The sequence below is a fragment of the Magnolia sinica genome, chromosome 5 (assembly GCF_029962835.1).
Source record: "Magnolia sinica isolate HGM2019 chromosome 5, MsV1, whole genome shotgun sequence".
In the NCBI taxonomy this organism is placed as follows: Eukaryota; Viridiplantae; Streptophyta; class Magnoliopsida; order Magnoliales; family Magnoliaceae; genus Magnolia; species Magnolia sinica.
This window is the reverse complement of record NC_080577.1, coordinates 7,489,610-7,502,800: the sequence shown is the minus strand read 5'-3', so window position 1 is coordinate 7,502,800 and position 13,191 is coordinate 7,489,610. Positions and strand designations below refer to the sequence as shown.

Below are 13,191 nucleotides of genomic sequence, written 5' to 3'. Positions count from 1 at the left end.
CTTCCAACCTGTTCGTAAGGTCACAGACTCACAAATACCTGGTTGAAAAGAAAAGAAAAATATCATCTTGATAAATTAAAAAAACTTCTGAGGGCTCTAGTTTTCCACATCGCATTCAATCCTGACTGTTTACTCTAGTGTGGTTCAATTAGGGTTTGGATATGCTTCAAATTTGATATCATTTACTAAAATGATCAGGAAAATTGTATGGACGGAGTGGATAAAATTCATACATCACGGTGGGCCCCACAGAGTACTTACACCACGTAGCTACGTAGTGTCGGGTTCCCCACGCAATGGGCGCCCCGAGTGACGTTGGCTGATGACTTCAACTCTGACCAAAGCCTGATGTTGGAATTTGAGGATAGCTAACTGTATTCGATTGCGTAAATTCGATCGAAGCCATCGCAGCACAGGTGCTAATTGGACATACTTATGATGAATCCAGACCCTTGATCTTCTATAGATTACGAGTCTGTTCCTGGATCGAAAAGTAAGATTCTTCAATTCCTCGAATGGGCCGCAATTTTATGAGAAAAATGGATGATTTGTAAGAAGAACAACGGTTCATATTCATTGTACAACTGTGGAATATATGACAAGCAGACCGGTTTTATTTTTATACAAGGGAATTAACAACATGGGGCTTATACGATGTGTGGTCTAGATCTGAGCTAGATGTTTAACGTTTTCGAATGAGATGAAAAATCTTTATTCCCATCTCACGCGAACATAATAAACTTCGCACCCATCAGGGGATTCGGTAATCTTCGCCGAGAGATCATGGTCGTCGATTCGAATCTTCTGGGCCCACGTTCTTCACGTGTTTTATAATTAACTTTCAATGTGTTGTTATACCCACGCAACGAGAGATGCCATGTGCACTCGCGCGAGTGCACCTATCTTCTTCACATGCCACACGTGCAGACTTATCTCACTTTGTTCAAGATCAAACCCGTTCATCGTGCGGAATGCATGCTGTAAATTCCACTTCAATCAGAGCCGCTCAGCGCAGTTCTTGAGATACATATGGATATCTTTTAGCCGAATATTCTTTTGTACACGTGATCATCTGTGCAAAATGGCAGCTTGATTACAGTTTCCTGAATTGCAAGAACGAGGCCCATCTGATGAACGGGTTGGATGTTTTCTTTCTTGTGGGAAATTGGTGTACATGAGCGTGGAGTCTCGAAAAGTGTAATTACGCGAGTGCGCTTGGCATGCAAAGAGTAATAGGCCCTCGTGGGAGCGGATTAGGTGAGACCCCGGACCGCATGGGGCGGCGGGGACGGACCGGGATTGCGTCCTACCCCGCCCGTATCTAGCCCCGAACGAGCAGTTCTGTGGGCAGGCCCACCGTGAAGCATCTGTTTATCCAAGCCGTCCATCCCTATTCTCATATTATTTTAAGGCACGAAAAAAAAGGAGGCAGATCTAATGCTCAGATGGACCACACCTCAGATGACTTTTACATTTAATGCATCTAGCATTTAATGCAACCAAGCTTACTATTCGGTGTGGTGTTGGATCTGCCTCATTTATGTGCTCATGCCTTAAAATGATCGAAAAAAAGAAATATATGGCTTACATAAACAGATACATCACGGTGAGCCCGCCGCCCACATAGCTGCCCGTTCGGAGGTAGAGACTGGCGGGAGCAGGACGCAATGATAGTCCGGCGGGGACTGGGTACTACCTCCACCGGTGCCAACCTAGAGACGGACGGTCCAGTAAGGGCCTCTATTGGGGCCACCATAATGTTTGTATTATATCCACGCCGCCCATCTATTTTGAAATATCATTTTAGGAAATGAGCTGAAAAGAAGGTAGATAGAATGCTCAAGTGAACCAGATCACACACCCGGATCCATAGCTCAACTGGCAGACTAAGTGGAGATACCTCATTTTAACACTTGAGGTCTTGGTATCAATCCCCAACAGGGTGGCTAACACGGAGTGTGTATTAACATGGGCGTGCACTAACAAGCTAACCCAAACAAACAAAAATAAAAATAAAAAATAACTTTTCGTAGAGCCACAAAAAACCTTTTCGAAGAGCTACAAAAGTTCTGGATGAACTTATATTTACCACCCTTCATTCAACTTTATGAATAAGTTTCGATGGCAAATAAAACATCATAGCAGGCCTAGAAGATACCAAAAGTAGGGTCAATACCATGCCACCTGTCTCCTGTGGTATGGTACACTTGGGCCACCTTTTTTGTCCCATGCCTTAAAATGATGGACGGCGTGGATACAGATTACATAAAGCAAGGTGGCCCCACAGCGGCACACCGTCTTGGGTGAGTCCGGGGTCTCACCTAATCTGTTCCCGCCCCTCGCGTAGTTGGTCTGTGATAAAAAGAAAAGGAAAGAACAGAAAAAAGAAAAAAAGAAAAAAGAAGAAGAAGTGGTTCAGGTTCGACTCTACAGATTAACAGTCACGTTCATTTTTTAAAAGCAAATACTGGGTCATGAAACATCCAAAATAGCATCCAGAGGATAAAAGGTCCAGATTGCATGCCAATGGGCCCCAGACGCTGGTCGCCCTTACCGGTAAGGTAGGCAAGACGAACTCCGATTATTTAATGCGCTGAGCTACCGCCTACCGGTGGGGTTGGTCATCGCAAGTGCTGGAGGAAAGGATGGGACGGGATCATAGAGAGTTTGGTAGGAACTGTACAGGTCCTCCGACATCCCATGGAATTCTTGTTCGTGCGTGATCCAAAAGTTATTTTTATGGGTTTGCGGAGCATGGCCCTTCGTACTCATGCAGACTGCCAATGCACATGTGGGATACGTACCATGGTTCAAAACTCCCAAAGTGGACCCCACTAAAGGTGGGGCATATTGCTGAAATCAGGTTGATTGGGTGATCCAAACCTTTTGCTAATTGCTAATTGATATATAGGGTAGGGTGGCTGTGTGCTCGAGCATGTATGGCCATGCTCTTTCCGAGTTTGAAAGTTTGGGGAGTGGATTTGGTCAGTGGGGCCCATCTTGATATATATGTTTTATATCCACACTGTCTGTTCCTTTTGTCAGGTCATCGTAGGGCATCGCCCCAAAATGAAATAAGATCCAAATCTCATGTGCACCACACCACAAGAAGTAGTGACGATTGATCATTAAAAACTTCTTCAAAGCTAGGCTACAAAAGTTTTGTATCATGTTGATATTTGTGTTTTCCCTTTATCTAGGTCTATGTGACCTTATCAAGAGTTTGGATGGTAAATAAACATTACAGTGGGCTTAGGAAGTTTTTAATGGTGTGTGTTGAATCACTACAGCTTCCTGTGGTGTGGCTCACCTGAGATTGAGATATGCTTCATGTCTTGGATGATGCCTAAAAATGAGCTGGAAAAACGGATGGACGGTGTGGATATACAACACATTATACATCAAGGTGGACCCCACAGTTACGGCCCGACAGAAAAGGTTATCCAGCGCTCTCAGTGCCTCACGTGAAATTTGAAATCCCTAACATGTGGGGCCATACATTTGTTGATCCAATGATTCAAACCGTTGATTTCGTAGTTTCTGCTGTGGATGGGTAATTGATTGAAAATCTTGTAGATGGTCATATTTAAACCCTTTGATCAATGGCCTGTAATTCTACGGTCCAACCATAAACATGGTATATTTAACAAGGATATGTCCAAAAATCTTCCGGTTGGTTTTAGGGAAACCCCCATCAAGGTATCACACTGACAACATGGTGCACAGAGAAACTCTACCCTCCCTCAGGGCACGGGTTATCTCCCTAAAATCTCATCCGATTGAAAAACGTGGACAGTAAAATAATCTACAATGGTCTCGATTCAATGTACACATCTGGCCAAAGCCATGCTTACATTGTCAATGCCGTGTTTGATCTGTTCCTGGTTCCCAACTAAACACAGGTAATCAGTCAATAAGGATTTTGTGAATTTACTCCTTGATCCAGGCCGTCCATTAGAAAGGCAGCTTCTCTGGTAATCCATTGGCCAAACCTACATTGACAACAACCCTACGATCAAGCTAATTTTGAAATAAAGACACTTAGTAGTTATTGTAATTTACCAAGAGGTAGTCTTTCAATGTGGGCTCTTGGCAGTTTGGTACCTGAGATGTGTCTGTCCGAATGGATGGCTTGGATCATTGTACACACTCACCAATAAAGGATGTAAATTATCTATAATCGAAGTTATAAGAGATTTCTTAACTTTTAAGATTGTCCAATGGAAAAAGTCATATGCACCCGTCAGATGTTAAGCTGCAGAGAAAAATTAAAAATTTTCTACATGAATTTGATAATTTTTCCCTTTCTACCATAGTCTCATAAGTTAGTAGAATCCAAGGTAATTGGCATCTCCTTACCCTTTTAGAAATACATTACCACTATTGATGAGATTAAATATCATTACATAGCTGAGATTTGACAAGAAGAGAAATTACTGTGTAAATGGAATACATGCTCATGGTGTATGAATTATATATCCATATATTGTACTGTATGTATCTTAAAAAACCTAAGCCTTAAAGACTCCCAACATAACATGCTAAAGTCATTAAGGACTTTTAAAAACAAGAAAAAGTCCGGAGTTAGGTACGACTTCCAACATCAAGTTCGGCATTACAGGACGAGCCACATGGAGAATATTTCAAATGAAAGAAGGGAAGCCGTCCAATATTTCCTATGAAAAAAATTGAGAGAGAGAGACCCATTCTTTCTTGCAGCAGTTATGTTCCTCCTTCCCATAGTGGACCATCCATTGACTTCACATTCACATGGTTAAACTGACCTACATTCATACGAGTTTAAAAAAGAGAGGACTCTGTGAGTTTCTAGATCAACTGAACAAGTCTCAAAAGTTGCGCGACATCCGAACCATGCAAAAGTTTGAACATCAAGATGATCCACCTAGTGCAAAAAACCCAAGACAATCCACTCATTAATTGGGCCACACTTGAATGTTGGCTTAGATCATTGGCCATCCATTGATTTCAATAGCTTGGTGGCCCACCTGATAAATGGATTTCAGATGAAGTTTTTTCGACATCATCCAAACCTTTTGCAAGGATCAAATGTCCTACAAATGTGTGGTATGTAGAGTTGTACACGAGTCGAGCTTGGCATGGCTCGGCTTGGCCAGTAGTTAACCCTGGCTTGAACTCGACTCAGCTTGGTCCTCTAGCCTGTCTTATTAGCTCGGCTCGGTTCAGTTAACAACTCGGGCTAGTTCAAGCTAGTTCAACATTTTCTAAAACAGTCAGAATGCATTTTCAATTTCTCACATAATGCAAAACAGTAATAACATTTTACATATATATATATTTCATCAAACACCAGGAGAGCAACATCAAAACCAAACACTTCGACAAACAACATCAAAATCAAACAGTTGACATATTTATTCCTTCCTCACCAACACTTCGTTGAGTCATTTCATCAAACATCAAACACCCGGCGAGTAGCATTTATATATATCAAAATAATCGAGTCACCGAACTGATTCGATTTGAGTTGGTTTGAGTTGAGGTTCGATCAGAGTTGAGATGAACTTGGGCAAGCTCGAACTTAACTCAAAATTTTTTCAAGCTCCAAAAATCAGCTCAACTCGGTCGGAATCTAATTTCAAGCTGAGGCGAGTTGAACTTTTCTGAATCGAATTGAGTAAACTGATCGAGCTAATTCGACTTGTGTATAACTCTAGTCGTATATTTTGTCTAGCACAAGGTTTACTATAATACGGGCATAGGTCAACACTAGAGCCATTTAACTCAAGAGTCATGTTTTAATGATCCAAGCATTAATGTAATCTGTCACACGTATTTCAGACATGAGTGCAATCTATCACATGTGTTCCACACACGAGTGCAAAAGTCTTACATATTAGATATAAATACAAAATACCAAATGTAATATATTCAGGTAAATTAACCACAGTACCTTCTATGAAATAGTGCTGATTAAGTCCATCCATGGAGTGTGGAGTACACCTAATGCTGAGAGGATCTCCTCCTTGCGAGCTCTTTTCTAACCCCTGTAGATATGATGTGGCATGAGGTTCTAATAACAAATTTCCATTTGTATTAGCATACCCAAAACTGTTATTATTAGTAACGATATTGGTATTAGTAATATTATTATTAGTGGTCCACCCGAATGGATTTTGCTTGAATATGGCACCGCTGCACATCGGACAATTTGCAATTTTCCGCCTTAGCATCTTAACTTCTTCAAGCAACTTCTTGTATTCTCCCCAGCATCCATTGATTGGATCAAGAAGCCGCCACTCGGCTTCCCAGATGATGGAGCTGACGGCCTTGGATTGATTTTCTTTCGTATCAAGGTCCTTGATTAGCTTCTGTGTATTACTTACGCCGAAAACCTTGTGGACCGCCTGGAATTTCTGGGTCTTCTCCACAGGGAAATATGGAGCCAATACACAATCAGGCCGGCACCCCTTTCTTTGATGCTTGCAAGAGGCACAAGCTTGATGAACCTTGCCATCTTTCTCCATTCTCCTATACAAAAACTGTAGCTTCTCTTTATCAGTATTCTAAATATTCAAAATCTTTAGAAACTTGGGAAAAGAAATGAAATGAGAGAAATAAAACTATCTTATTGTGAAAGCTATTTATATAAATATCAAGAAATATAAGTGTACCAAAAGCATGTATGTTGGGCCACATGCATAAAGAATGCCATAGATAAAAGAATGGTTATTGTGGAGGTTAATTTCATTACAGTTGGCTCACAGGAAGAGGGAGAGCTATGCTATCTAGATATAACTAAAAAATATATTATCCAGTTGGATTACTATTTTCCAAGCTTTTCCATGCACGTAGTTGCATTTAAATCATGTATTTGGTCCGACTGCGTTCATTAGGTCTACTTCCCTGACTGGACAATTTGGGTGATTTGACTGGTAAGATGTCTTAAGGCACCCACTGAAGAGTGGACGGGACCTAATGAACGGTCCATATGATGATGCTAATGAATACAAATGAAACCCATACATTTTAGCCCACTAGAGTATTGCATATTATTAATGTAATAAGAAGATAATGTAGAGCGGGTCACAGACACTTTCATTACAAAGATGGACAAAAGAAGGCCCGGGTCGGAGGCGGAAATTATGGGAATTGTTGGAACCTTAAATCAGTTTTATCTCATAAACTGGAATTAGTTTTTTGACATATTATATATGATTTTGAGGTATGAGAACCTACTTAAGCAAACTAATCTTGCTAGGTGGGGTTACCCATGCTGGATTTGCCATCAATGGTCAAAAGTCTCATTTATTTTTATTTTTACTATAAATAGTAAGTTTTAGTTCAAATATAACTTTTGATCTCTTAAGCTGCAGAAGTCGCTTTCAATATAAATAGTAAGTTTTAATTCAAGTATAACTTTTAATCCTTTGATTTGTAAAAGTCATGCCCAACATGAAAATGGGTTAGAAAAGGTAGGAGAATAAATTGGTTGAGCCAAATTTGACACTTGCTAAACTTGGTTGAAAATCATGAAGTCTATTAGGAAAAGAGGCTGTCTATAAATAGTCAGTTTACTATTTATAATAAGCCATGTTTTTAGGGAAGTAAAGTCTAAATCTAAAATTCCATCTTAAATTTGAGCTCATTATTTAAAAGGTTGTAATTTCAATTTTTATCAATCAATCAAATTATTTTGAATTTATTTGACATTATTCATGCTTTTGTCTCTCGTGGATTCGAAGAAGCTCTATTAAGGGCCTGTTTGATTTTCATCGTTTCATCGGGAAAAGGTAAATACCCTGGAAATGGGTGATTATTACCGTTTCGCCTATTTGAATATTCACGGGAATTTCACTTCTTGGAAACCGGTTCAAAAGTAGTAGTAGCCATTTTAGGATACCATCTCAATGTATATGATATATCTGTTCCGTCTATCCATTTTATCACAACAGATTGTTGTTTTGACAATGTGCATTGGACCTACATTATAAATTGAAGTCTCTCATGTAAATATGGATGATTGAAAAACATTGGTGAGTCGTTTGTATGATCTTATGCATGTGGCCCACCCATTGCATGAAATTTTGTTTTTTCGTTTTCCAAAGTATATATTTTAATGAGCTTATTATAATTATTTTTTCAAATATGTATACTAATTTGGAATATAAAAGTCGATTAGTTATTAAATTCAAATTTTTGTAAACATATTACAAAATTCCAATGCATTACTATTTTTGAATTTTATTGAATTCAAATACTAGCTGCCTAATACAATTGGGGATTCACAGTCACCTTGATTTGCTGTCTAATTTCCAACGCAATCCAAATACAAGCGCCCAAATTAACCTTTAGGCTTTGTGTGCGGTACAGCTTTAAATCTGGCTGATTAGCTAAACACAAAGGAAAAGAGTAGAAGTGAGTTACCCCTGGATTAAAACCTGAGGCGGCTAAGGCTCATGCATATTAAGGAAGGATGATGATCATGGTTAACATGACTTGGATATACTCATCCACCTTGACTTAAATCACGACTTTTTCTGAGTTGAATCCACATAATCTGCTTGTTACGACTAGAAATTTCTTGTTTGTTGCCATTTGATTGGGTCGTGTCATCACACACTACATGTAATAGTATCGATAATGTCAGTGATAATGCAGACCGTAGAAGATCCGAACCGCTCGCAATTACGGTGACTTGGCCCAACTTAACTTAGCTGGGAGTGACTCATCAACATCAGTCGTGGCAAATTTGATTCAGTGGACTGATCTTAAAACTCAAGAAAGATAGGATAAGTCAACATGATAAAAATGATAATTAAAAAATAAAAACAATATAGAACGCACCTGAAATTACTCTATTATTACTCTATATGTAAAATTTCAATTACATAAAATCAACCTGTTATATAGATATTTGCTTAGCACGCACTTGTGTAGTCCAGGTGGGTAGCTAGAGAGATTTATTTTAATAAGGTTTCTAATTCTAAAGTAGTTAATTCCAAAAATAACAAAATATTTGCTATGCGCACACGTGTTTATAAGGCATCCCAACTTGTGGCACATGAGCATGATATCCAGGCTGTCCATCAGCTGGTCCACCGAGTATGGTGATTTGAGCGTTGTTATGATGGGCCACCATGTAAAATTGTACATGTCCCCAGTACGCAAGGTCGTGCGCTGAGAAAGTGAATTGCGTGTTGTGCCACACACCACCGACTTTGGTGGTGTATTGACGTGGCCAAATTCTGTGAGTTATATCAATGCTGTCCATCCATTTTTTCAGGATCCTATTAAGCATGAGCTAAAAAAAATAAGGAAGATACAAAGCTTAAGTGGACCACAATCAAGAAAGGAGTGGGGATTGAATGCTTACCATTGAAAACTTCTTGGTGGCCATAGATGTATTGGATCAATATAATGTTTGCGTTTTCCATTCATCGCAGTCTTTGTGACCTTATGAACAGATTGGATGACAAATAAAAATTATGGTAGGCCTTAAAAAGGTTTCAACGGTGGATGTCATCGTTTCCACTACTTTCTGTGGTGTGGTGAGCTTTGGATCTGCCTTTTTTACAGGTTGATGGCCTTAAATGGTCTCTTAAAATGGATGGACGGTATAGATTTAACACATATATCATCGTGGGCCACATAGAACTCGGCTACGTCAACACACCGTACGTCAGTGGAGTGCTGCACACCACGCAATCCGCTCCAGCCGCAAACCTCCATCGTAACTCAGAAATCGGATTGCGTACTGAGTTACTCACTACGCTCTTATGGTACTGAGTAAACTCAGTTGCGCGTATGTGGTCTATCCACGCCGTCCATCCATTTTTCCATCTAATTTAAGGGGTTGAGCCCAAAATCGAAGCATATCCAAAGATCAAGTGGATCATACCACAGGAAACAGTGGGGATAATGATTTCCACCGTTGAAACCTTTATTGCACGCACAGTGATGTTTATTTGTCATCCAAACGGTTCATAAGACCATAAAGACATGGACGAAGGGAAAACACAAATATAAGCTTGATCCAAAACTTCCGTGGCCACCAAGAATTTTTCAACGGTAGAAATTGAATTCAACTGTTTCCTGTAGTGTGATCCACTTGAACATTTTATATGCTTCATTTTTGTGTTTAAGCCATAAAATTATCTGGGCAAATAGGTGGACGGAGTGGATAAAATACATAAATCATGGTGGACCTCACAGAGTTTACTCACTACGCAATCCGCTTCCCGTAACTCAAAACAACTTTGCTGAGCCCACGGCTACTCCCCTTGCCACCAGCCACTGGCTGATGGTCGGTGCTATGTGGACCTCACCATTAATGTATGTGTTTCATCCATGCCTTCCATCTATTTTTCTAGATCATTTTATAGTATGAGACGAAAAATGAGATATATCCCAATCTCAAGTAGACCACATCACAGGAAACAGTGTTGAATGAACGTCAACCATTAAAAAAAATTTGAGGGCCATAAAAGTTTTGGATCAAGATAATCTTTGTTTTTTCAAAATTTTGAGGGCCATAAAAGTTTTGGATCAAGATAATCTTTGTTTTTTCTCTTCATCTTGTTCTTTATGACCTAATCAATAGATTGGATGTCAAATAAATAGAACAGTGTGCCTTTGAAGGATTTAATGGTGGATATACAAACCTAAATGTTTTCCTGTGGTGTGGCCACCTGAGATTTATATCCCTCTCATTTTTGGGATAAATTCTTAAAATGATCTTTAAAAATGGATGAAACTAGAGCTGGGCATCGGTCCTGATCGGATCGGATTAGGTTCAACTTGACCTGATCCGAAATTCTACAGGTTTGACCGAATCCGATCCGATCCGTGCCCGGATCTGGGTCATATGATTCGGACAGATCCGATGCATGGTTTTCGTGACTCGAACAGTGTCCGACTCGGGTTGGAAAATCAAGTCGGATCGGGTTGGGTCGAATTCGGATATCTAAATTTAATTAGATTGTTTCATGTGATATGGTCTACTTTAACCTTTAATATACCTACTTTTTGTACTCAATGGCTAAAATAATATGTAAAAATTGATAAACGGCTTAGATAAAATATACACATCAAGGTGGGCCCCACATGGTATGAAAGAACTTCCTATCTAATGTATACCGCGTTTTTAACTTTTTATTAAATCTTTGACGTGCAGTTCACGAAAATCATTTTACTTGCCTTTCTCCAGAGCTGTACAGGTGATTTCTTAATCCAAGTGAGCAAGGTTTGTAGATCTAATCATAGGGTATGTATTATATCAAAACCGTTCATCCATTTTCCAAGCTTGTCTTAAGGCTTGAGACGAAAAATAAGACAGATTTAACTATCGAGTGGACCACACGAATGGTTTAACAGTAAAAATCATTCTCTACTGCTATTTGTGGTGTGGGCCACATGATTTTTGGATATTATTTATTTTTGTGCATAATACTCTAAAATTATCTCTAAAAGTATATGAACGGTGTAGATATAATAAATACATCACTGTGGGGCCCATAACTTTGATATCCTTTGAACCGTCCGTACAACACGGAGCTCGAGGTGGCCAGACGTATTACTGCTGGAAACGGACTGGCTACTCCCTTGGCCACCGGACGTCCGTGCTCTGTGGGCCCCATCATGATGTATGTGTTTCATCCATGCCCTCCATCTATTTTTATAGATCTTTTTAAGTCATTAGAAAAAAAAAAAAGAAGGTATATTGAAATCTCAAGTGGACCACATTATAAAAAACAATGTTGAATGAATTTTGACCATTAAAAACGTTATGTAGGCCATAAAACTTTTCGATCAAGCCGATATTTATTTTTTCCCTTCATCTGTGTTCTCATGACTTGATCAACATGTTTTATGCAATCTATATGTTTTATCCACATCGTTCATCCATTTTTAGGAAAATTAGGGTAAAAAATAAAAAATATATTTCATACTACCTGCTTGCCTATCGGTTCGGGTTTGTTTGGTGCAGTTTGGGTCCCATCGATTCGGGTATCCAGGTCGAGTCGGTCCGCACAGAGGTCTATCCGGACCTGACCTGAAAAAAAATCGGATCTGGAAACCACAACCCGATCAGACCCGATATTGGCCGTCGGTTCTGTTCGGAACGGGCCGGATCGGGTCACAAATGCACACCTCTAGATGAAACACATGAATCATTGTGGACCCATAGATCATCGACCACCAACCACCGGGCCGGTGGCAGGGGAGTAGCCAATCCCTTCTCCGGCGCGGATATCCTGCCAAAACCTTTCGCATGAAGTTCCTGCGCTGGAAACCTAGGTGGGTCCCACCGTGATGTTCATTAAAAATCCATCTCGTTCATCCGTTTTTTGAGTTCATTTTAGCATTTTACACCAAAAGTGAGCAGGATCCAAGACTCAAGTGGGCCGCACCAAGGGAAAAGTTGGCTACGGAAATTCCTACTGTTGAAACTTCACTGGGATCTACAGTAATATTTACATGCCATCCATACCGTTCATAACGTTATTCCTACTAGAATGAACTAAAAACACAAATATTAGTCTAATTCAAAACTTATGTAGCCCCACGAATATTTCAACTGACGTGGACATTCAATCCTCACGTTTTCAGCCCACTTGAGTATTGGATCCAATCCTCATTTGTGGCCTATTGTCCTAAAATGATCTCAAAACACAAATGGATGAGGTGGATTTCTCACAAACATCACAGAGGGCCCCACCTAGGTTCCCAGTGAAGGAACTTCATGCGATAGGCTTTAGCAGGAAATCCGCGTCCCACGGTGTCTCCAAGGCCTCATTTTTAAGTGTCGGTAATTCTGCCAACATGTCACGCATGTGAAAGATCCAATTCATTCATCATACGGGTGCTACCACCTAGATGTCCTTCCCAAAAATTTGGGTCGTTCCATTGATCTGATGAGCTAAAATTTTATAATATAAATGGATGGATAGGAAATTTTGTAAATATTACCACCCATTTTGAAGATTTTATGGCTGATTCTTGATTTTAAAAAATCTATCTAATGAATGGCTTGGATCTGGCACACTCATTGTGTGAATGTACAGTCCCATCAAACCTAGCTAGATGGTTTCTATATAAGTCAGGTTTTCTGTATCTAGGCCAGTTGCTCGGCGAAACAAGTCGGCAGATGTTGAGCTTCTTTGTGAAATTCCCCGTGTACCAAAAAGCCCGAATACGAAGATCTTAGCC

At 39.8% G+C, this 13,191-nt stretch overlaps 1 protein-coding gene across 1 annotated transcript; it reads right to left on the bottom strand.

Moving 5' to 3' along the window:
* Positions 1–2,317: 2,317 nt before the first annotated feature.
* On the bottom strand, positions 2,318–6,506 carry LOC131246910 (LOB domain-containing protein 2). Its single transcript, XM_058247376.1, has 2 exons — positions 5,933–6,506; positions 2,318–2,352 (listed from the first exon to the last, which is right to left on the bottom strand). Exons 1-2 carry the CDS (start codon positions 6,504–6,506, stop codon positions 2,318–2,320), a joined length of 609 nt encoding a protein of 202 aa, XP_058103359.1.
* Between the last annotated feature and the right edge of the window lie 6,685 nt (positions 6,507–13,191).

What these genes read in the sequence shown, in the direction of transcription:
- LOC131246910 (XM_058247376.1), bottom strand. Translation starts at nt 6,506, where the DNA reads ATGGAGAAAGATGGCAAGGTTCATCAAGCTTGTGCCTCTTGCAAGCAT. An exon ending in TCAGCACTATTTCATAGAAG is followed by an intron (nt 2,353 to 5,932) that starts GTACTGTGGTTA and finishes TTTTTATCACAG; the next exon opens with ACCAACTACGCGAGGGGCGG.